The sequence below is a fragment of the Chaetodon auriga genome, chromosome 8 (assembly GCF_051107435.1).
Source record: "Chaetodon auriga isolate fChaAug3 chromosome 8, fChaAug3.hap1, whole genome shotgun sequence".
NCBI classification, from domain to species: domain Eukaryota; kingdom Metazoa; phylum Chordata; class Actinopteri; order Chaetodontiformes; family Chaetodontidae; genus Chaetodon; species Chaetodon auriga.
Genome location: NC_135081.1, coordinates 22366939 through 22391792, shown reverse-complemented (window position 1 = coordinate 22391792; position 24854 = coordinate 22366939). Strand labels below are relative to the sequence as shown.

General features: G+C 44.7%; 1 protein-coding gene across 3 annotated transcripts; it reads left to right on the top strand.

Moving 5' to 3' along the window:
- The first annotated feature begins 463 nt into the window (after window positions 1–463).
- Window positions 464–23938, top strand: phldb3 (pleckstrin homology-like domain, family B, member 3). Of its 3 annotated transcripts, none has more exons than XM_076736244.1 (15): window positions 464–898; window positions 7834–7982; window positions 8202–8312; window positions 8776–8913; window positions 9347–9475; window positions 11222–11404; window positions 14324–14434; window positions 16778–16879; window positions 17434–17521; window positions 18044–18197; window positions 19597–19678; window positions 20066–20212; window positions 21125–21332; window positions 21615–21700; window positions 23195–23930. In XM_076736244.1, the coding sequence occupies exons 2-15, from the start codon at window positions 7836–7838 to the stop codon at window positions 23327–23329; spliced, it is 1821 nt and encodes a 606-aa protein (XP_076592359.1). In that variant the 5' UTR covers window positions 464–898; window positions 7834–7835; the 3' UTR covers window positions 23330–23930. The 3 variants fall into 3 exon arrangements, with proteins under 3 accessions (XP_076592359.1, XP_076592358.1, XP_076592357.1); XM_076736243.1 differs by having other exon boundaries at window positions 568–898; window positions 21122–21332; window positions 23195–23938; XM_076736242.1 differs by lacking the exon at window positions 464–898 and adding an exon at window positions 7283–7351 and having other exon boundaries at window positions 21122–21332.
- Window positions 23939–24854: the final 916 nt, after the last annotated feature.

The following is a 24854-nucleotide window of genomic DNA, read 5'->3' as shown; positions in this document are numbered from 1 at the left end:
CCTGGTTAGAAAAATCCTTGATCCGCCCCTGATCGGTGCCCATTTTATTCTGCCCCTGGCCCTCAGACAGCCTGGCTGTGCCCCTGACTCTGCAGGCCTGAAACCATGCATGTACCAGGGGCCCTCCTACAGAGCTGAAAGAAAGCAAACACTCCACCAATGTAATCACTTTTTCATCTCAGGACGGGACCAAAAATGACGTTTATTCCCTTAAAAACCCGAAATTCCTCAAAATGCTGCAACGAGCCTCGAGCTCGTCAAACTCTATTTTGATCCTATAGGTTCAGTCTCCTTCTGTATCACTGTAACACGGATATATTCCCATGGGAGCTCGACATGAAAAGTATTTAAGTGGCCTTTTACTTCACAGTGCGCTGGCAACATGCCTGGATGACTCTTTTAGTTGAGCCACTCCACAATGCGAAAGCGCCGGCAGTTCCCAGAATAGAAATCCCATTTCGGTGCGGGACTCTCACTGCGGTCTGAACAGCAGGGAAAGCGGCGGTGAGTTTGCTCGGATTGACAGGATATCTAGACTTTCCCTCTCTGCCGTCAACACAACGCGCTGATCAGTCGGCACCCGCCCCCGCGGTCGCCCGCCTCCGCGTGCTTTCAGTTCATTCTCACCTGTTGACGCCGACGGAAGCCCGCGCGGACCTGTCATGTCTCCTGGGAGGGACTGAATCCAACCAGGTGACGATAAAAAACAAGCAGAAAGACGAGATAACGCGACTGTCAGACCCGCAGGTGAGCTCGAAACAACCTGACGCGTGTGTCTGAAAGTGAAAGAAAAGTTGGCAGGTGGCGCGTTTCCCCTCGACGTTTTCGTCCTTTGTCACTATGTCACGAACTGAGGGACCCTCGAGCGCTGGCGTTTAGGTCGGAGCACGTTCTCCAGGTAAGACTTAAATTCTGTTCTTGTTCTTTTTTTTTCTTTGGTGCAACAGAAAGTGTTTCCACCTCCATACAAACCACACAAAGCTCGCGCAGTTCCTGTTGTAAACAGCTTCCCACGCGGGACAAAATGTTGAAGTATGCGCACAAATGGTCGCCTGACATGAGCGTGTGTGTATGTGTGTGTGTCGGTGTAACCGGAGCTTCCTGACCTGAGTACGTTAAAGTCACTGTTGGACTACATCACATCTACTCCTTAATCCTCCTGAAGCCAGAACAAAAGTTGCCAAAGCTGCGGCTGTGATTGTACAGTAATCACTCTTCTTTGATTCATGCTTCATAATGTTTTCGTCCCACCCTTTGGCCCAAATACAGACCTGAATAATTAAGATGATTCATGCCTTATCTGTGAAAACACTCACAGCAACTTTCTCCGAGCTGTTTCTCAGTCAAACCCATGACAAATCGCTTACATAAACCCCCCTTTTGTTTACAGTGACCCTGAGATAGCTGGCTTTTTATCCCTTCCATCAGCACATACAGGGTAAACAGAGAGGGTGGGAGTGTGGCTTCAGGGAGGATTGTGAGGAGAGATTTCCTTTGGTTGGGAGGTTTGCCTTCAGTGGAGTTTTGCCTTTAGTTATTCTCTGTCTCTCACACACGTAGGCCTTGTTTTGACCTGCTGTGGACAAAGCAGCGTCTGAGCCCGGCATCCTATGCTGTCATTAATGGCTCACTGTTTTCTTGCATCACAATTCCCAGAGATTTACTCAGGCCAGAGGGATCTCTGTCAGCGCAGTCTGACCTGTAGCACACAGTGGAAAGAGGGTTGATATTTTCCCAGGAAACGACTTCATTGCTTCAGAAAATTAGATTTTCTAAGGTGTAAGCCTGCAGGTTGATGTGTGGAAGGGTTAAAGGAAGATGTTCTTACACTTAAACGTGCGATATTCAGTGTATTTCAGCAGGGCTGCAGCTAATGATGTGTCACTACAGATATTTTGCACAGGTGTCACTAATAACCTCAATGCCAGCTCCTTATGGAATCCAGCCTTCATTAACGGATTATTTCCACCTGTGTTTTTCTTTCTCGATTTAATGCATCAATCGCAAAATAGCCCATCAGTTTCCCATAGCCAAGTCATCAAAGAGCTTCTTTTTATTCTTGCTAACAACAGCAGCACATCCTCACGCTGCAGAGCTCTACACTGCAGGAGCTGCAAAACTTGAAAAACTGCTTAAAAAGTGCATCATGTTGGCCTTAGTTTTAACGTTTTCAAATGGTGCCAAAGCCTTGCTGCTAGTGTTACTGGAACTGGCGTGTCAGCCTCCTCTAAACTGGATGTCTCTGACTCTTTAAGCCTAGATCTGGAAGACAGTCTGATCTTAGATTCTGTGCGACTGACGCCAGAACTGGACATTTACCGCTGATGATTGAAATTGCTGAAAAATCTTCCATGCATAGAGCAGCCACTGTAGTCACTGCCCAACATTTCAAACTGACATCAGCCAATTTTCCACAGCAATGTCGAAAAAATACACCACTAAACAACAGAATGAGCCCAGAAATGAGCCCCGATACCATTAGCTTGTTTTTACAGAGCTGAAGTGGTTTAAGTTTTCTTTTATAGCTTAAAGTAATTGCTTGATTCAGGATGCATAAGCCTGCGTTGCCTGCATTTTATCTGCATGTGACACTGAGCTTAACTAGCTTTCTGTCAAATGCATTTCTGCCCAGGTGTCAGACCGGGTTTGTCACTTTTCTCACACTGACAGCTGGATGTCAGCCCAAACTCCCTCCCCTCACCTGCTTTTCCTGCTCACAAATGTGTGCTGCGATGACAGCTTCCTGGTCCTCGGCGCTGAGCCAGCAGGGGCCACACGTAGCAGGTCCAGAGGTCGCTGCTGGGTAGTCCACAGCAGTTAATCTGTCAAATGGTAGCGTGCTCTTAACCTGGATCTGAGGACCGGGTCCGGTTTTTATCTGTAGATCTCTACAGATACCTTTAAACATATGTAGGTTAATGTAACTTAGACACACACACGAATATTTAAATGGTGTAGCAAGAGGTTGTCTAACCAAACTGTGTTCAAGACCTGTTTGGCTGGAGCCAAAGTGTTGTGCAGCCAGAGGAAGGGAACTTCAGTGTCTCTATTTTGACAGTAGAAACAGGAAAATTACTTATGCTCTCTGGAAACATTGTACGCCGCCGAAGATGCTAATGTGATGATGTCAGGGCTGCTATCGGAGAGCGAGTTTTAAAGGCTGCAGATCCGGGCTCTTTGATTGAAGCCACAGCCTATAATTGTGGCCAATAAAAAGAATATGTGACTTGTCCCGCTGGTTCACAAGGCTTAATAGCTGGTTTTGGGTTTTGTACCTTCTGCAAATGAGAGGACGTCACTGACAGTAGCTACACAAGCATTTTGTTCTGGCTTGTAGTTTGTGTTTAAGGCCGTGCAGCACTGCAGTGCAGTGAATGTATGTTGTTATGAGCAGGACTGATTTCACAACTCACTAATCCTCTGAAAATATTTGAGTGTGTAAACCAGACATGAGTCAGGTGAGGGAAAGTTTTAGTCTTTTATTTTACAGTCTTTTTGAGATCTGCATCCAGGAGAGGATCTGTTTTTGCAAGATTTATTTAATTGCCGTTCTTACTGCAAAGTTCTTGCACTCTAGAAAGTCTCACATGTGTGTCGGACTGGGAAAGAACCTGAAAATCCCACACACTGTTCTGATCACTCGCACCAAGTTTACTCACAAAGTTTCCGACCTTCATCAGGTGGAATCTGTTTTTTGATCATGTGAATTTTACCAGAGTGCAAATGATTGAATGGAAGAGAAATCAGAGTTTGTGGTGAGGCGAGTCCTCTTCACAGAGCTGACCCCCGTCACCTGTCTGCTGTTTACAGTGCAGCGCACAGAAACCCAGAGATTAGTCCCCGTCAACGCTGGGTCGCCTCAGTTTCTATCCCAGTCAACAGTTTAGAGATGAAAAAGTTGTCATAGACCTTCATATATTTTGCAGCTCGTTGTTGATTAGTTGGCCTGAGTTTGCATATGTGAGCCGTTATTTCAGTAACAGTAATTATTATGATTGTCACTCACACCTACCTGTTGCCACATTGCTGTATTATTCCACTTCCAACTCCCTTAATGGGTAATAAATTGTTAGTTTAGCCATCGATTTGAGTGAACTCAGAGTGACTCGACCTCCGAGCCCGGCCTCTGTGGATTAATCCGGCATTGTACGCTGCCCCCTCTTTGCAGGGCAGTGCGGCTCACATGCTCCACGTGTGACATGTTTTTCCTATGGCGCCTTTGCACTGAATGCATCGTGACGGACTGTAATCAGCATTCACACCCGCGCAGAGCATGCCACCGCCGGAGCCCTTTTGTCCTGCGTGTTGCCGCTGGAATATAGCTGTTGTCCGTGTTGACTTTATGGTTTTGTGTACACAATGCTTAGCCCCACTTCTCATTTTAGCCACTCGCCAACGAGGGGTCCTGACAGGGAGAAGGTCATTTCAGAGGGCTGCTGTGTGGCCTTTTCAGCGCTGGGGAGCGACTGTATGTGTTGTTTTCAGTTTCAGGAGCAGATTAGTCAAACTTTATATTCTTTGGTCCAGGTAGCAGTACAGCAGAGATACACTGATGTACTAACATCAGGGCACCAGTTTCACACATGAAGCTCGCTTTCCTCGTCACAATGAGTCCTATTCAGCCGGTGAAAACAGCTGAGTGTCCTCTGGCTCTGGAGGAGGAAGTTTTAAAAAGACGCCTGATGACTTAACAGGGAACTCCACCAATGTCACACATCAAAGTGTGTTTACAGGCCATAGGAAGTACTGTATGTGTGAAAAAAGTCGATAAAGCCCTTTGTGGCTCCAGAGGAAGCTGCAAGACGTCTGATAAATTGCCTCATGTGATGTCACTTGAGTCAGTGCTGGTTAGGGTTAAAGCTTGAAAATGAATCTTTGGGTTGGAAAGACATGAGCGGGCCAGACCGGCAGCCTCACCCCTGCTGGAGGCAGCCTGATGCTACATTAGCTGCCGTATTAGCATAACACACCCGAATCTCCTATTGACCTGTATGTGTTGCATTGTGGGTAATGTAGGCATTGGGTTTTGGCTAGGGAGAAGAGTGAATCGAATAAAAAAAAACTGATTTTCCTGTTTTTTTTAATTAACTGAAGTTGCAAATAGTTTTATAATAACGTTTTTCACAGAGCTCGTAATTTACGACAGTTAATTTCTGCCAGCCTGAAGAAAAACATCTGCTCAGTTTCAAAATTCTCTCTTTATCTCAGCTCTTCAAGTAACATACATCATGTCAGCTAATGAAACGTTCTGCATAAATCCATCAGAGCGTCCGCTGGGACCACCGAGTCTGCAGACGATTCCTACCTTTTGCTATCAACAGACCGTTAAAAGAAACCCAGATGAGTCAGCAGCCTTTGTTTGTTTTCACTCATGCAGCCAAACTGTTGATTGGTTGACGTCTGTGTGGATTCTTTGAGCTCAAACTCAAACTGATATGGATGGAGAGGCTGAAAGTTCAGCGGAGCCTCAGACTGAAACCAAGTGATTGGACTTTGCTGATTTGAGCACATGATGAGACAATATGACACGAGCAGCTTTCTGTCATGCTGTTGAACTCTCTCATACTGGTGTGACTCTGTGTTTGTGTGTGTGTGTGTGTGTGTGTGTGTGTGTGTGTGTGTGTGTGTCATGGGTAATCAGCTGTTGCTGGTCATTGCTGATCCATGCTTGATAATCGGCGCTGCGCACTGATACAGAGTCATGAAGTCTTCTCGGAGCAGTTGGAGTGCGTTGAGGTTTATGTCTTGTGTGGCCTTTGGGCAGTCGTTACATAACTCACACACATAAACACATGCACAAGCACACGCACACTGGATGCTGAAGTGCGTCTCTGTTCGCTCCCTCTCTGCTATCTTTTCTCCAGAGGCGCTCCACTCCCCGCAATCAAGTCCAATTATTTTGGGCACAGAGCTGTGTTTTGTTCTTTGATCTGCCTCTCAGGCTGGACTTTGCCCCTTTTTTTTTTTTTTTTTTAACATCTTTTTCTGCATGTCCTTATATTGTCGGCCATCGTTGGTGCTCTTCCTACCGCCTCGCTCTCTGTGTTGTCACTGCGTTATGTTTGTTTCGCCCTTTTGTTTGTTGCCTTTGACAAACCACTGTGTTTACATGAAAACGTGGACTTTAGTCCTGAACGTCTGTCCCTCTCGGCTCCGCGCCGTCGATAGTGTATCTGAGTGGACTTTAGCAAGAGGTCAGAAAGCAAACGCCTGTGCTGATGTTTGTTTGGATAGTAACATAACTGAGTGTGAAGCTCTGCCTTGTTTTCACTAGAAGCTGACGGCCTTTACTGGAAAGCAGTAATGTGTTCCCCTGAGGCACTGGAGCTGAGGTGCACTATGCAGTAAATAAACAGCTAATTTGTGCTTTTTGTGCCGTTTTTTTGCTGTTTTATGGAAAGTACTTTTATTGCAGAATGATTTATAATATGATACTCTTGTTACTATGGGCAGAAAATTGTTCCTCTACATATGAACAATATGATTATAACACAAACCTGACAGGCTGCCAGCCAGTCAGAGCCTCTATAAAGGAAATATTTCTTTAAAATACTGTTTCTGAGCAGAGAAATGAGTTGGTTTACTGTAAACTGCAGTGGTCAGTGTCTTCTTGCAGTAGAAAATGCAACATTTGGGTACGTGAGAACATGAAATCAGAGTTTTTAATCTGTTTAAAGTGAGGCTGAACAGTTGGGTGAAATAATATTGAAATCACAATAAAACATGATCCTTCGCCAGTGATCCGGCTGATGGAGTGTGAATCACAGCCATAAAAATGTCCTCATGATGAGAAATATTTACATTATTTTCCCCTGTGAACATGTTAAAGCTGCAGGTTGCACATTTCGCCGCATCACTAGAAACATTTTAGACTCCACTTCCTGCCGTTTTCTCTTCCCTCTGTCTGTCCATGCCTCCCCCTCTCCCATCTCTCTCTGTCGATGTCAGTATGCCAGGCGTTAGGAAGCCCTCACTCATATCTCAGCTGTATATTTATCTCTGTGCTTCCACTCTGCCTGCATTCCCTGCAGCCTAATAAGGTCCGAGTACAAGGAGAGAGGGAGGGCACAGAGGGCGAGGGCAGATGGTGGGAAAAGGTTGGACAATGGGAGTCCAAAGTATTTTCCCACAAGTTGGTTTTAGTGTGTGTGCTCCTGCGAGCATGCCTGTTTTTGTGCAGTAGAGGACTAAAGGGCGAAATAGGACAAAGAGAGCAGGATAATCTAGGCCTTTAGGTTGACATGCTCCCAAATGTTGGGAAGCACTTTGATGTAGAGCAGTGTCAACACCGCGGTATAGAATGATATTTATTCAGGTAAATGGACAACAATGTGACGGAGCGAACAAAAAGGTACGACATAAAATACTTCAAAGTCTGTTCTCAGCCTTCGTGTTTGTGGACGATTTCTCCTTGTAGTGTTTCACTGATTGTTCTTCTTCCATTCATTTGCGGTCTGGCTGCTGATGCGCATCAAAAGCCTCCTACAGAAAAGGCTATTATTTATCACGCTTGTGTCCACACACACCAGAGTCCTTCGCCTGGAGAGAGACCCTGAAACCACAAACCGTCGCCCACATCCTCAATCTCACTCCCCTCTCTTTCACTATTGGTTCCTCTTCACTGCGGGTGTTTCCCTCCATCACACACCGCTTTCTGGAAGCCGGGGGGGGATTTCTGTGTTTGAAAGTGCTTAAGCGGTACCACTCAGCTGTGAACCGTCACCTGATCCCTGACGCGCCTTCGACCGTGCAGCAGATTAGATTACCACAACATTCACCAAAGTCTCCCGCTGCGCAGCTCTCATTAACCGCCTCCCCTGTGTCGGCCTTCAGAAATGCCCCAACACAACATGGAGAGCACCGGGAGCCAGTGGCAACAGGGGCTGCGGCCGCCGTGGATCACCAGAGTGGCCGGAGGTCAAAGCCCCGCCTCCTCGGGGGCGGAGTCGGATGCAGAGAGCAGCAGCACGGAGAGCGAGAAGGTAAGCGTGTGAGATGAAGCTGCTGATGATGGTGATGGTCTGTCAAACGATGTGGTGGCGGTGCATGAGGTCGTCCTCTGCAGCTCCCGCGTGGAAGAAGAAAGAAGCTTGTTTCTCTGTGCGGTTTAAGCAGTGACTCATCATTTCCAGACTAAACTGTTTACGTGTTTAAAGCTCAAATGTGGCGTCTTTGTCTGCTTTTTCCTCCATGTGGGTCAGTCCTGCATTAAAAAGCTGGAGGTGGGCTCACTGAGGGTCCTGCCATCGCCCTCAATGCTCCAACGGCGAATCACAGAGATCGACCAACAGAAGGAGGAGCTAAAGATTGAGGTGAGCATGTTCTCTCTCATTGTCTCACCAGCAGCTAAAATCCAGTTAAAGCAAAAATGGCAAACATTTTGTTAAAGGTGAGTTGTTTGTTTTTCTGGACATACAGTCTGAGTTCACTGAGTATCTGGACTTTGGACAAAACAAGCTGTTTAAAGATCTCACATCTCAGATTAATGGATATGAAAAGAAGTGTAAGTTGCGCCTCTGGACTGAATTAAAAAATCTGCCATCCTCACCATCTGTTGCACAACAGGTGGTTAAGGTTTCATTCGAGGCTCTTTTAACATCTGCAATGAATTAACAACCGAGACGGAGCGCGCAAGAAAACCCTAAAATGACTTCAAGTCTGCACATTTAACGCTTTCCAATCACCGACGCGGTCACGGTGAAGGAATGCATATGGGAGACTTGCTCAGCGTCTGGTCAGTATGATTCAGCTCGGCGACGTCTGCTGTCCTTTCAGCTGCAGCTGGAGATCGCCCTGCTGCAGGGCGAGCTGCAGACAGAGAAGCAGCAGCTGCGCAGGCACACACAGAAGCTGCAGGCTCTGCAGGAGGAGAGGCGACAGACGGAGAAGAACAGACAGACTGACGGACTGAAGGTAACCAAGTGAACGTCAAACTTTGGTTTTTCATCGTCACAGAGCTGATGTGTTGCATTTGTGATGTTTCACACCATGATTGTGTTGTTCTGTCCTGATTAATCGCTAAGTGAATGTCTTCTTTCCTGAAGACTGAGAGTGTTGATGTTTCCTTTAAATGGCTTAACAAAAGCTGGCTGGAGGGATTCACATGTAGAAATGTGTGGACTCCGTAATGTTCCACAAACATCAGTGAAAAGTCAGTTTCCATGCAGTGATTGTTGAGTAGAGCTGGTTTGAATTTAGATGTCTGTGGTCTTAAAGAACAAACACAGCAAATATGGTTGTTATTCCGTTTGTTTTTTTGTTCTCTTGAGAACTTTTTGTTTTGCTTTTAAAAGCCGATGACTGAACTCTTGCTTCACCTCCTCTCTGGCCGTGTCTGTCACTGCAGGAGCGAGAGGGTCTGGAGGAGGAAAGACGCAGGGTGGAGGCGCTGAAGAGGAGGTGCGAGGAGAAGGAGAAACTGATCCCCAGTCAGCCGGAGAGCCAGAGGGAACAGCTGACGCTGCAGCTGCAGCAGGTGAGTGGCTGAGCCGCACACAGCAACGCAAAACCAAACTTTTCTATCATGAAGTGATGATGACGTCTTTCTTTTCTGTTTGTCAAAATATACACAAACCAGTGGAGACTGGATCCTTTCAGACTTGCACCTCTTCACGTTAATCTGATGCCACTTTAACATCTTGGTCTCATGTCTGACGTCTTACGAGCTCAAACCTTGAAACACGGCGCATGTTTGACCTGAATGGTCCATTTTAATGTAAAGGCTGCAGCAGCTGCAGGTGAAATCTGCAGAGACAGAGCTACTGAACTCTTTTATGCACAAGAAGAGTAAAATCAGCTCAGTCAGCTGTGGTCATAGGAAAGCTGCTGAAGTGATTTTTGGAGTTTTGACCTCTTCAGACCTCTCCCTTGAAGTTTCCCTGAAGTTATTCCAAAGATCCCTGCTCTGCTTCCACAGCTGTAGTCTGACAGATGCAGCTCCTAGAAATCATGATAATCAAAGTAGCAAGGTGACGTTATCTGAATACAGAATCTATTAGATTAGAAGTGATTGAATTACCAGAGAAGGCCCTCCCAGAGGAGGAATTTGAACTACAGCAAAGCTACCTGAGGGAGAAAAAGTTCAATGAGCCAAAGCTTCTTAGAAGCAGTCATTGAAACTGCTTTGTTAAAACAATGATCAAATCGGCAGTGTGCATGTGATACCAAATGATAACAAAATCTAAATAAACAAATGATAATGTGACAAAAAAATACACATTCATTACAGAAAGTGCTTGATAAAATCTTTCTATCATAATAATAAGAAGAACATGGAACAAGGACCTGAATACAGGAAGATAAAGACAATAAAATCAATAAAAAGTGGATAAGATCAAATAAATTGTATTTTTTTTTTACATTTATTATGATTTTTTTGTAGTAAAAAAAAATCATTAAACTGCATGAATCACTATGCAGATCCGAATGCCGCTGAACGACCAGCAAGCTACTGCAAAACGTAGTTAAAATACTGGTTTAATCACATGTAGTTCACTGCTGCCCAACACTGCACATCAGTGGAGCTTCTGGATTCAGGCTCTGTATCATGTGGAGTAACTAATGTGGCTCCACTTGTTTATCAAAGAAGGACTGGAAGTCAAAATGAATGATGTTTTTGGCAGCGATCCCAATGAAAATAGGACGGTACCTGATACTCGGTCGACTCCTGACCGTGTGTCACAGATGCAGGGTGTGTGTTGGCATCGGTGCTGACTCCTATCCATGATGCTGCTTCTGGTTGAACAAAGTATGATTGTTCAGTACCTGTTCAACCTGACCTGTCAGTGTTTCAGAAGTTTACACACACACACACACACACACACACAGAGTGCATAGGATGTGTATGTTCTGTGTGAATGTGACAGAACAGGACGGGAGGTCTCCTTGTTTTAAAAAGCAGTGATAAATGACAGGTTTGGAGCAGTCCAGCGGCGGGTTGGTTACTTTATGTTGTGGCTTGTCTGATTTGTTTGGAAAGATCTTACAGAAACTGGTTTGTCATGAATTGCGCCACAGAGAAAACCGCACACACACGCACACAAACAGAGGATTTAAGTACACACACTGCACAAGAAGGTGTTTCGGTTATGACACAATGAGGCTGTGGGGGTTTTTACTTTCACCTGCTCCTGCACTTTTTAACACTAACTGAACCGTCTTGACTCTTCTTGAAACTGCTCCTCAGGCTTATATGAGACTCATGCATGTGTCCCTGCTGCAGGAGAAAGAGGTGATGGAGGCGGCAGTTCGGGCCTTTGAGGACTGGGAGTTCCGTGTTCTGGAGCAGGAGAGCGGCATTGAGGAGGAGGACGAGAGCGCGGCGAGCAAAGAGAAGGAGGAAGGGAACCAAGGGGGGATGGAGAAGGAGATCTCGTGTCAGCAGCACGTGGTCAACGCTGCACAGGTAAACAACGGGTCCTAGGAGGAGAAGTTCTGAGGAGTTCACAGCTGCCTGTCATGTGCTTCATGTCAGTGTTTAGCCTCCTTTAAGCTCCACACACATTTCCCCTCAGCATACATTTATGACAGCAGACTTGTGCACAGAGCAGCTGGACAGAATAAGAGCAACTACCCACAATCTAATAGATTCCAGTACAAACCTGCAAACATATCTACATCAGTCAATTTTGCCCAAAGCAACTCTGAACAAGTTCAAACTTGCCAATAAAACAACCTTAAAACAAGTTTTTAATCAGTTTTTGTTTAGACTCAGAGACTTGAGGTGCATTTGTTTCCAAGTATTGGACTTTGTGTCTTTGTCTACAATCTGGACCCACATACAGCCCTCTAAAAGATAATCAATATCAATAATGATATATTAGCCTTAATAAGCCAAAAATTACAACCTTTATCAAACTTTACAGCTACAGTCTTTATTGGTTTTCTTGCTCAGCCACCCACCTCCACCCATCTCTATTATCTGCGAGCACTAATCCACAGTAAAGTCTGTGTATTCATGACTGTAAAGCGTCCGATAAGCTGGCAGAGCAGCTTCGAAACCGTTACTGAATATGAAAAAAAAAAAAAAAATCCCTCCCTTGTTGAAACGTTTGGCACCATCCTCCAAGTGTGAGCTCCTGAAATTAATTTTCCTCTTTTCAGAGTTCAAATGAAGAGAGGGCAGACCAGAGACTTTACTTTAAAGCCCCACATCTGAGCTCCTCCTACAGTAATCACAGAGTTGTTGGCATTGATCAACAAAGCTGTAAATCTTCAGATACTATTTTGGTTCTGTAGCACAGTGAAAATGATCATTATTGGCTTATTGGCCCTGAAGGACTCATTTACCACATTATTTGGATTTACAGTGCACGCACTCCTCTTCTGTCCCAGTCCACGGTTGCCATAGCAGGTTAAGACTTGCCCTCCCACCCCCACGCTTAGTCAAATCAGGACACCAGCATGAACTCTTTACCTCACGCTCACCAGCATCACCCTGACACTGTCACATGACTCTGTGCAGCAAGCTTAATTGTATCAGAGGCCACCGTGAGAGAGAAATCAGCGAAGTCAGAAAGAAAGCGGAGCAGCCAGAGAAGATGGAAGATAAAGGCATGAGGGGATCAGGATCGTTAAGGATCACTACAACGATCAACCAGATTGTTTTGTTCTGTTTTTTTGTTTTTTGTTCTCCACAGAAATCATCATTATTTTTTTGTGTTGAATCTTTCCTATGAAGTTGGTGTGTCTCCATAAGTATAAATAAAATGCAAAACAATGAAAAGGATTTATCCAAGACATTCACCTGAAGCTTAAAACCTGTTTTTGGGAGGCAGCGTGCATGAAGAAGGCCTGCGATTGGCCATGCGGTTTACTTTTGAATAGAGCGGGCTGGACTGGATGCACCAGGCCAGCACAGTTAGAGTTACTGTGGAAGCTGAGATGATAATCAGCATTCTGCAGCTTTGTGATGGAGAGAGTCAAGAAATGGAACAAACTGGGAGCCAGTAAAACAGATTAGGATTCAAGTCATCATTTGAAGAGGCCTGGAGCATGTTGGCACTTGTGTGATAAATCTTAAATTTCCGAACTGCAGTGAGACGCCAACAGTTGAGACACTGTGCACTAGTGTGTACTTTGTTGAGATAGTGATTTATTGACTGGACCATATTTTTCAATGTTTGTTCAGCAGAAAACTTTATTTCACAGTGTATAAAAAAGACTCATTGTCTACACTCCTGCCTCTTTGAGGATAAACTAGCTAAATGCTAATGTGATGCTAACATGCTGATGGTTAATTTTTACCATGTTCACTATTATTTGCTAACTGGCACAAAACACAAATTGTAGCCACGGCTGATGGGCATGTCGTTAGCTTTGTAGATATTTTGTCATAAGACAAAGATAAACTTCACCAAAGTTTAGAGAGTTCATCTTGAGAAGGACATAAACTTTGGTACCAAATTTGATGCCAATCTGTGCCAACAGTTGTCGAGACATTTCACTCCAAACCACAAATGTCAACCTCAGGGTGACGCTGAAGTGAAAGAGATTCATCCATCCATAGAGTGTCGCTAGCCTGGTTAAAAAGAGTGGATAATGAATGCTATCTGAAGCTTTATTGACAAACGTTCTGTAACCTGAAGGTGATAGCCGTCCTCTCATGTGATCAGTCCAGAGGTCAGTAAACACCTCTTGAAACTCAGCCGTTAAGTGTTTTGACATGTGCCATTTGTTTACGTTCTGACGCAGGAAGGCCGTTTTTCCATTCACATGTCGGATTCCACAAGAGCATATGAGCGTAGACAATAGACCGATGGTGAATATAATGTCGGATTGTTCCTCAATTAGCTGTAGTATGTAAGAGGAGGAGTGCAGAGGGAGGATGAAGAGAGGGATTGTGTGAGGGGGATGGTGGTTGACTCAGCTGCAGATGACAGTTCATCTCTGTATCCTCTGCCTGTCGGTCTGTCGGTCTGTCTGTCTGTCTGTCTGTCTCTGTCTGTCTGTCTGTCTGTCTGTCCGTCTGTCCCTGCGCCACTTTTGCTGTCCTGAGCTGCTGCTGTAGCATCAGTCCCTCATTTCTTTGAGTTTCACCCTCAGCCCTGCTGTCACGTGTCCCTCTCGTGCCTCTCATTAACTTGCAAAATGGATTTTTGATTTGCATCGTGTCTTGGCCGAGCATATCAACCTGGCTCGGGACTCTCGCATTTGCTCACACAACACACACACCCTCAAATCAGGGATGTTTACCCAATATTACATCACAACATAATGAAAAGCTATTGGAAACTTGCGCCGGCCCCATGTATCAGATACAGCACAGAGGAGAAGAATCTGTATGTTTGTCCACGCTGAGGACAGCTGTGATCTGAACTTTCAGGAGCGAGTCCAGCAGTTAGAGAGACAGCTGAAGGAGATGGAGAGGGAGAAGGAGAGGGAGCTGAACGCCTTGAGGAAAGAGAAGAGAGAGCTCGTCCACACCAGTCAAACGGTAAGAGGGATCCGTGACGTATGTTCGAAAACAGCGTTTACATTTTTCTGAAGGGAGGGAACAGCCCAGATTTTTAGATTTACAAATGCAGTGTCCAAAATCTGTATTTACTACATAGTGCAGTATATTTAAGCTCTGACATTTTATTTAAGTTTATGAACCCAAATATGAAATTTATCCACTAAAGAGTGACCTCAACAATCGTGCACAGGCTGGAGCTACGCTCAGTGTATGAAATATCATTTTACTGCTCACTCTAAAGTAGTAGTAGTAGTAGTAGTAGTAGTAGTAGTGGTAGTAGTAGATACTATCTCTTACTCCCTACAGGGATGGGTAAAAGAGGAGGTGAAATCTGATACTCAGGTAAGCATTTCTAAAGAATAATATCTGTCTGAATTAAAGGTGGAGTTTATGAGTTACAGCTGCCCTACCCTTTTAACAATGCACCTGAGTTTTGCAGTTCCTGTTGGCTCTACAGATTGTTTTAGTTTTACGGTTCCCTGCGTCACTGTTTTGGATTCACTCTCATCGCCCGTGTTTTCGTGTTTTACATGTTTTCTGCAAAGAAAGCTCTGACCTACTGACTGAATATTAACTGCCCAGTACCAACAGACAAAGTTGGCGACCAGCTGGTGAACATAGTGGAGCGTTTAGCAGCTGCAGAGCCAGAAAGTTCCCCCTGGAGTCAGTGGAGACCAGAACAGAGATAAAACAGAATATTAGACTTACAGGTGGCCAGAAACACAACTCCAAATGAATGACGTGTTGCTCTGTACCTGCTGGATCTGTTAACAAGCAATTATTTGTTAGCACATTAATCAAACACGTTGGGACAGGAGCAACTAAAGCCTGGGAAAGATGTAGAATGTTCCAAAAACACCTGTTTGGAACATTCCACAGGTGAACAGGTTCATTGGTAACAGGTCAATGCAATCAATGGCGACTACCCAAGATATAGCTACCATGATGCATTGTGCAGACAGGAAAAAAAGTTAAATTTAGATTTCAGCTGGATGAGAGGAATGACCAAAACTGTTTGGCATCAGAGGGCAGTTCTAATAATAATCAACCTCTACATAATGTCCCTATATGGTCAATAATGACTGATTTCTGACTGAGCATTTGAGTGCTAAGCTTTCCTTTCTCAGTGGGCTTCAGTTCAATTTTAAGTTCAGTTCAAATGACTGTTCGTTAGCTAACATTTTGAGGACAGCCCACACTGCCATGTGCTATCAGTGATTATTATGAATGCTCGCTGTTCCAACAAACGTGATTTACTCATTAATTAAACTGCCGTACAGCCAGTGGTTTGCCTTTGATCAGACTTATGGCAGCACCAGCTGAATTGAGGAGGAGACAAGATCTGGAGGAGGAAAAAAGCAAATCGGACACAGAGAGAGAGAGTGAGCGAGAGAGCTAAACCGAAGCTGGAGGGAGGGAGGAAGCGGGGAGAGGGTGGAGTAAGCAATGTGAGGGAGGGTGCTGCGGTTGTGAATGTGTGTGCACATGTGTGTGGATGTGTGAGAGGGAGAGAAGGCAAGCTGGGAGAAGTTTCACATCCTCGCAGCAAGCGGTAAGCTAAAAAAAAAAACAAAAAAAAGCACTTAAATCGATCTGCGTGGCTGACGGGCGTTAAAATTGTGTTTGTCAGAAAACTGCCTTAGTGTAGCGTTCATCGGCTCTTCTAAAGGGGAGAATGGGAATGCTGGAGGGAGGGCAGAAGGGAGTGGCAGCACAGAGGAGGAGAGAGACAAGACAGGCAACATGACCGAGTGTGTATGACTACAGTATGACTGCACGCAGGATGTGGTTTGTTTCTGATATGTGTACCAAACTTTAATGGTGAGAGATATGCGCGTCTGAGAGAAAACTGACTTTTGTAGTCGGCGGTTTATGATAAATGAGTCTAATTGTGTCAAGATTGTAGTAACAAGGACTATAAGAAGCATTTATAATAGATTTTACTCCTGGATATTAACTAAATGTAGAAGAAAACAGTACCCAAGGATCAGCAACTGTTGTCTAAAGCACGTTTCCTGTGGGCATGTAGAGGAGTGAACGAGGCAGATAAGGGTTAAACAGTGGACTGCATGTGGCCACTGAATTGCTCATGTGTTTGTGAGTCAAGCAGGGAGGGAGGGTTAGAGGGAGAGATAGTGAGGGAATGATAATTTTTTAACTCATTACGATCCCTCCGGGAAGCGCCGTTTTCATTCTCAGACACATGTGGTATGTTGAGCGTCGCGGCCTTCGTCAGTCACTGTCTTCATCATCCAGCCTGCTGCCAGGTTTCATCACAGGTGTGTTGCTGACTTTCCATTGAAATTGAATCTGGTCCCACAGGTTCTCAAAGAGAAGAAGCCGCTCACGGATTGGTCGAACATCACCGGCTCAGCCCCCTGCATGATGTCACTCTCCCCTCTGACCGTGCACAAGCCTCCTCAGGTATGTCTCCATGGATACAGCCTGTGTTTACAACAGAGCTGCAGCTAATCCATTTTTTAATTATCGATTAATCAGCCTTTTATTTTCTCCCAATCTACAATGTCTTGTTTTGTCCAGCCAAAGCTCCAAAACTCATATATACTCAGTTTAATGTCATTGAATTCTAAGAAAGCCAATGAATATCAACATTTTAGAGGCTGAAAGCTGCGAATTGTTGCTTAAAAAAGACTTTAAAGGACCTGTGTGTTGGATGTACGGTGAGGTTGCAGATTGGACTGGCTCCCTCTGCAGATAGAAAGAGCTCATTCCAGGGTAACAAACACAGTGATTCTTATTTTCAGGTGATGAATATGACACTCAAAGTCTGCCCATAGATCCCCCTGAATCCTACACACTGGCCCTTTAAATGTTTAACCGATTATCAAAATGATCGCTGATTGACGGTTGACTAAACGTCTCATCAGCCCATCCCTTTCAGCTCAGGCTGAAGAATGAATGAAGAATGAAATATTGCTTACACCTGCAATACTATAACTCTTTCTTTTACTTTGTAGGAACCATGCAAGGAATCCGTCAGTTTGCCAAGAAGACGGAGCTCACATCGCAACAACAAGCTCCACGACAGGCCGCTCTCAGCACACGGTGAGCTATTCCCAGCCCTCTTTTGCCATTTTCTGTTTGTGCTTGTGATTGTTTAAGCGGAGAGCGCCATGATGTAGAACAAAAACACTCTCTGCGCTCATTCTGTCTGACTGTTTGCTCAGTCCCCTCCCTTTTAGCCGAGTCAAAGGCGTGTCAAAGACTGCAGGTTGTTATTACGTAGGTAGAGAGCAGGATTTACCTGAACAGACCGGATGAGGCAGAGATGTATACTTAAGCCTAAAATCACCTCAGTAGTATCTGTTTTTCCCACACACACACACACACACACACACACACCTGTATCTGTCACTAAATATCCTTGACGCCTGATCCATGAGGTCATGTCAAGTCTTGCCTGGTGTTTGTCCTCCACCTCACTTTCACCGTGAATGCCGCAACTGAAAGTTCTTAATCTAACGTCATTTATCATCTTTCTCCCACGCCACATCTTACATAAAGATATTCGTGCTGACTGATGCATGTTGTTCTCTTGTGTCTTTCCCTATTTCCTTCCTCTCTCAGCGCTGGTGAGGACGCTTCCAGACAGCCAGAGCCCAGAGGCTTTCACTTCCCCCCTCCTCTCCCATAGGCTCAGCAACGGGCACAGACCTGGGACCAGCAACGGCGGCGGGCTCCTCACTCCGTGCAACAGTGCCACAAGCTCTCGCGCTGCCAGGTCAGTTACTCCGCTGCTGGTTTGATGGACACTTTTTAAAGCAGTTGCATTCAGCAGTGGGTGCAGGAATGCACGTTCTCTAGTTCATACCTTTGGAAGGTGAAAGATCAATACAGTTTGTTAAATCTGAATAAATGCTACTGTTGAAACAGATGATCTAAAGCACTTTATTTGGAGGTAACTATAAAAGTAAGCACACTGGAAATATTGATAGTAACTTCACACAAGTGAGGAAGGCCTAAGTTGTAGGAGGTTAAAGTTGGTCAAACATCAGATAGTTTGGGTCATAATGGTAGGGTCAGGGGTGAGGGTACAGACAGGGGAGCTGAACCTCACCTCCAAAGAAACGGGAGAAGGGAGGAGCACATGTCCTCCTCCCAAAGGCTCTCTCGCCACGCTGCCAGGAGTGGCTTCGATTTTGATCAGGGAATGACTGTATCTTTTCCTGCAGCGTACTACTGTCCATCCGTAATCCTGAGTAAGAGTCAGGACTGAGTTTGTTTTTGTAACTGTCTGAAATGAAATATAAAAATACCTTTTAGAAAACAACGAAAATAAAAGGATAAAATTCTGAACGGACATTTCTATTTCCAAACAGCCCGTGGCTCTGTGCAACATTTCGACCTCTGTGGGTCCTCTTCAGGCAAAAACACAACTGACAAAAGAAAGCAAAACCTGTGAATATGCCTGCAGACAGGCAGAGAGACGACGTCTCTTCAGTGGTCTGACTCAATTTAGAGGCTGTGGTTTAGCTTTCACTTTCGTTTCTTAATGCTGCCCAATTCAACTTGTGTTTTTCACTTTGTTTCTGAACCACTAACATGCCGGTTAATGTTTTTGATTTGTATTTATTGTCATATGAATGATTTTGCTTACTGTGCATGTGTATTTATGTCATTTCTATTCATTTATGGGTGTTGGTTAAGGTTAAGGATGGAGGCTGAGGTGGAGTCCGAGTTAAGGGTCAGTCGGTGGACTTAAAACACACCAAGAAATATCGATGCAGTGGTGAAACATTTCTTAATTTCTTTCGTTATCTAGAAAATAAAGGACTTTGTCTTCTCTCCGAAGCTCTACAAACTAAAAGCCTGAAACAGTTTCTTTATGATTATCTGTCCAGAGGAAGACCATACATCTTCAGATGAACACAGAATACATAACACGTGCTGCATTGAAGTCCCACGTTGATGGACAAGCCTCCTTACTAGTTTACAAATTAACATCTGGATGATAATACTGAGTGTTTGCTGTTATATCTGCTTCATTTGGTTAAAGCAAATGCAGTTTGTGTGCTAAATGTGTGGGGACTGACTCTCAGTGGCGTGTTTGTGTCTCAGGAGCAGGACTCCACTGAACTGCAGTTACACTGATTACTCGATAACTCCCGTTCCTCTCACAGCCCGTCTCTGTTGGACCTCGTGGAGATCGAGAAGAAGCTGAGGGAAGCCAAGGCCGAGAGAGAGAAGCTGCTCAGAGAGAGGGTGAGTCACCTGCCGTGGGAAACACTGGCTGACATCTGTAATCGCCCGGGACACACGGCGTTAGACACGGCTGTCTGATCCCTCACAGCCGCCCACCTCGCACATGACGGTCAAAGGAAGCAGCCAGCAGATGTGTGGATGTTTGTAATGCATGTTTGCAGCATTGCATTTGAAACTGAAAAATGTGCAGCCATATGACTCTGTGTGTGTGTGTGTGTGTGTGTGTGTGTGTGTGTGAAACCAGAAAGAGGAACTTCCAGTGCTTACATGTTGACGTCTCGTATTTTAGAAACCTTTGTGGTGCAGCAGCATCATTATTGTCTTTCCAAATTCCACATATTTTGAGGACGGCTTTAATAACTTTCAGTGATGGATGTGTGCACCCAGGAAGAGCGGCGGCTGTTGCTGTTGGAGGAGAGAAGACAGAGAGAGCTAAACTCTCCCAGAACAGAACCGCCAGAGCCAGAGATGCCACAGAGGCCAGAGCCTGAACCAAAGGAGCAACCAAAGGCCGGCTCGCCCCCAAACTCGCCGGTATGTATGAAATAACAACCACAGCTGAGCGACAGACAGTGAAAAAAACGAGCAAAATTGATGCAGCACAGCGAGGGATATCGTCTAATTTATTCCACACATTCTTCCTCCTTGTCAAGATCTGACCCTTACGTTACCCACAGTGCAAGCCAACGCTGACAGTTCGGTTTGAGGTTTGGATGCTCGTAGCGGCAGCATTGATCCACTGGCCTCAAGCAGGGATGAGGAGTGAGTGCTGAGGCCTGTTGAGCTCCTCCACAAGAACTGGAAACTGACTCTGATGTGGAAAACTGCTGGAATTTAAGATTAACAGTGGAGATTAAGATGTCACTTGTCGGGTATTTGTGAGAGTGGAGTTAAAGAAAATAACATTGTCATTGTGTAAGTGTAGGTTACATCAGGATTATGTGTGACCAGATAATACTGAAAATAGATGCAGCAGAGGTCATCAGAGGTATCCTGACGCTAACATGGGCCGAGATCCAAAAACACAGAATCCTACATTTCCCATAATGCATCTGTGCCGTTCGTGCTGTCAGGCTGTCCCCGTCTGGTGAACGCCACATCTGTCAAACGTCATTTGTTTCCTTCTTTCTGTTCAGAGTGTAGTCACCAGTGATGCTCTTACTTTAGATAACTGTCTCAGACTTGAAGCTCCTTCACAGGCTTCCCTCCACTCATCAATTCCCTTTGATATGTCAAGTGTCCCTTTTTTAAGTGCAATATGTTTTTCTGTGTTTGAACCTATCATGATGCCATGCAGTTACCTTTTCATCACCTGATCACAGACCTCTCAAAAACACGCTCAGCCTTAATAAAAGGGCACTGAATGCTACGAGTGTTTCCCTGATTTCCAGGGAGGACAGACTGCCTCTCTTCAATGCATCTAAACTCCGTCTGTGTCTCCAGCAGCGCAGCCTGCCCCTCTTCCTCTCTCCGAACTTTGACCTGCGGGCCCACTTGGAGTCTCTGGGTCACGGCGTGGCCGGCTGCACGGACCTGCGGCTGACGCCTCGACGCTGCGCAGGCTTCCTGACCAAGCGAGGGGGGAGGGTCAAGACCTGGAAGAAGAGGTGGTTCCTGTTTGACATGGACCACAGGCGACTAGCCTACTATACAGGTTAGACGGGCTGGGAGAGCGCTGTGAGCACATGCTGACTGCGGGTTTGCATGAGTGGAGGCCGACAGGAAGTCGTGTGTTGGAAAATAATATGCCATCATTTTCCAGCTGCCATCCTCTGTTTATGTAGCTGTACATTCTGCTGTATTTACCAGTCAAAGGAAAGAAGAGTTCAATAATAACTAGTAGCAGGAACTTACATGACTTGAATAAATCCATCAGAGTCCTCATGAGTGTGTTCCTCCCTCGTTGTTTTCTAACTCGCGTCTCTCTTTGCTGCAGACTGTGATGAGAGGAAGCTAAAGGGAGTCATCTACTTCCAGGCCATAGAAGAAGTTTATTACGACCACCTACGAACAGCCACTTCTGTGAGTTCTCACACAGCACACCAGCTGACGTCTATCACAGTCTGTCGCGTCTCATCCGGCTCAGAGTCTGTGCCAAATGTCTTTAAACTGGAGTTTAAACTGAATTTAAGGCTACAAGCGCTCTGTCATGGAGGAAAGCTTCTGCAGCCTGGATGGACAGGCCAGTGTCGCTCCATCATAGATCCCAGAAATCTATCAAAAAGTTGATTGATGCCTTTGTGCACCATGTATTTAAGGACTAACATGCCTGGCCATCATTACGCATATTGTTAAAGATGCTGTTATAATCTCAGACGTCTCCACTTTAAAAAGTTCAACTGAACTACAGTTATTCTGGGATCTCTTGATTTGGGAATTTACTCCCCATGTCTGTGTTTATTCTGTGTTCTCATGTGACACAAAGTTTGTTTTAGTGATTCGAGCTTGCTCTCTCTCCAAATGGGTCATCGGACAGATTATAGAGGTGGCAGATTTGCGTGGGATTAAACTCACAGACGATCCCTACAATTACTGCATTAGAAATCAAAGGCTGGTGTCGGGTAACGGCTTTATTTGCTGCTGGTGAGTCTCAGGTCTTAAAGTGTCACATGACACTATAGGTTTACAGTGACATTATAATTACTATGGGAAACCCTGTCGTTCATGTCAGCGTGAGGACGAGTTTGTATAGCTGCTCGAATACAACAACAAAATAATTTGCCCTCAGGGCAGTTGCATTTGTGCAAAGTAACTGAGTACATTTACTCAAGTACTGTTCTTTGGTACCAATTTGAGGTACTTTTTACTTCCTCTTTATTTCTATTCCACTGCATTTCAGAGTGAAATGTACTTTTTACTCCTACATCTACATCTACAGCAGTAAAATGCAACACACGCATTATTGCAGCAGCAATATAAATTAAAAAAAACATCAGATATAGTAGTAAACCACTGATAGGGGTTATTTTACTGCACAATTAATACTTTTGAAGTACTTTTTGCTGATAGTAGTTATACCATGTATTTTTAAAGGAAGCTTCACCTGGACGAGCTACCAGAGTAAAAAGCTGCTTATATACTGATGCATCAGTACTGATCATATTAATCAGCCACAGAGGACATTTTTCTGTAGCACTTTTGCTTTAGATTTTGAAGTACTTTTAACTGATAATGGCAGTATTGTTGTATTAGTACTTAGTAAAGTTGTATTAGTACTTAGTAAAGTCTAATAGTGAGTATTTCCTCAACCAGTGGAGATTTGATGGTGCACAAAATGTCGCTTCAGTGTTTGTCTCAGTTGTATGAAACATGTAATTCTCGATATTCTGTGATAAAACAAAGATTCTTCCAAACGCAGCCGCAGCCTGTTCCTCTGCTTCTCAGGAAAGTAAATTCAGCACTGAGAGAGCAGAAATCGAAAAGCTGATAATTGATCCGTCACCATTGTGGGAAAAATCCTTCAGGCCTGTCAAACAGCTCCTTCTTCATCATGATCTGTCTGTGCCTTCCCTCCAGTCTCCACGGCCCAGCCTGACCTTCTGTGTGAAGACGTACGACCGTCTTTTCTTCCTGGTGGCTTCCAACGCCGTGTCCATGCGGATTTGGATGGATGTTATCGTCACAGCAACAGACGAGCACAGCCGTTATTGACCTCTTGCATATGTAGACTGTAAAATCCTTGAGTGGAGCTGCTGAGCGGGCAGTGCGTTTTCACCCTGCGTGAGGTGGCTGAGATCCACCTCAGGGGCTGATTCTGTGCCTGTGGGCTCGGGGATCTGTGGATGAAGCGCGCGAGACGGCGACGTGAGAGGAAACTGTTACTGACTGAGTGACGCGTCGGTGGTGACGGAGGTTCACCGCTGAACCAGCTGTTAACCACTTGCAGCTGAACACACCAGCCTGCACGCTGGGCGCCTGTTACTGGGAGGTGTCACTCTTTGAGCCGGGCCTCCCCCTGCTGGTCATGGTCCTGCATTGCAGGCCTGGTGTACGCTACGCTGCAACAGGGGGTGGACACAACAATAGCAACACTTGTACAATATGATGTAATCCAGTAAAGCAGCCCAGCATTAAGAGAGATCACGTGTTGGATTTCTTTACATTGTCAAGTGTTTCCACTAATGCGACCGTGTCCTGTTTTCATAAAGTACATTTTCTTGCATTAAGTTATTTGGATATTTGTATTTGTTTGATGAATGCAAATGAATGAAGACATACACTGTTATGAATGCACTATTAAATGTTTATTCATAAAAAGCTGCTTTCATCTTCGCTTTGTTTTTTCAACTTAAATCCTCACTGATGACAATAAATAATAACGGTAGAATAAAAAATGAGATACATGATTTCCATCAGTCATGCAGTCTTGTTGATTCATATTTAGCTCAATTGTCTATTTTTCACATTTTTTCTTTATTTCTCTCTTTAAGTCTCAAGCTACAGGCAGTTATATATATTTCAACAATGAGTCGCCGTCACATCATCCTGTTGTTCTGATTCCTCTTGACTACGTTTTCTTATTGTTTTACCCAAATATCTCTTTGTGTAGTGAGTTATAAAATACAGTACATTGATCTGCAGCCACCATGAAGCCTGTGAGGTAATTTCCTGCTCTTCATTGTTATTTGCACACACGACAACACACAGACACCCTTTTGCTGAGTTCATTGACTGTCCATTGTTTTGTTTTTTCACTCAGTATCACATCATAGGTACTTCATTGCTTTCTAATGCAAAACTTCACTGTACTGCTTTTCATACACTCCATTTCATCTCACGTCATTACTGTTTGAAAACCAGCATACGGTGTTGAAACATTCCTTATTTGGCGCGTTCAAGTGCTTGTGGAAAAATCCAGCCACAGGAACTTGCACACTTATCAAGAATAAATCTTTTTTTTAATCAGAAGAAGCACTAAATTCACATCATCCTTTACAAAATGTACAGCATTTTTGCTGATGTTTGTCTGTTGACTTGCAGCTCATGAATGTACAGCAGTGGGTGAACACTTAGTTAAAGTCATTAGTTTTCAATAAACTGAATATTAGCACTACTTATATTTACCTTCAACATGACTGGATATTTCAGTAACTGAATGTCTGTCTGCCGGTAGTCACACTGTGCTTGTCTTTGCTCCATCTGCGTTGCCGTTCATTTCGTTTCTCACTTCCTCTTT

Bases quoted from the DNA above. Each gene is read 5' to 3' on its own strand.
- phldb3 (XM_076736243.1), top strand. From the start codon at position 7,836: ATGCCCCAACACAACATGGAGAGCACCGGGAGCCAGTGGCAACAGGGG. The intron at 14,435-16,777 runs GTAAGAGGGATC...CTGGTCCCACAG, and splicing joins TCGTCCACACCAGTCAAACG to GTTCTCAAAGAGAAGAAGCC. The intron at 21,333-21,614 runs GTTAGACGGGCT...TCTTTGCTGCAG, and splicing joins GCGACTAGCCTACTATACAG to ACTGTGATGAGAGGAAGCTA.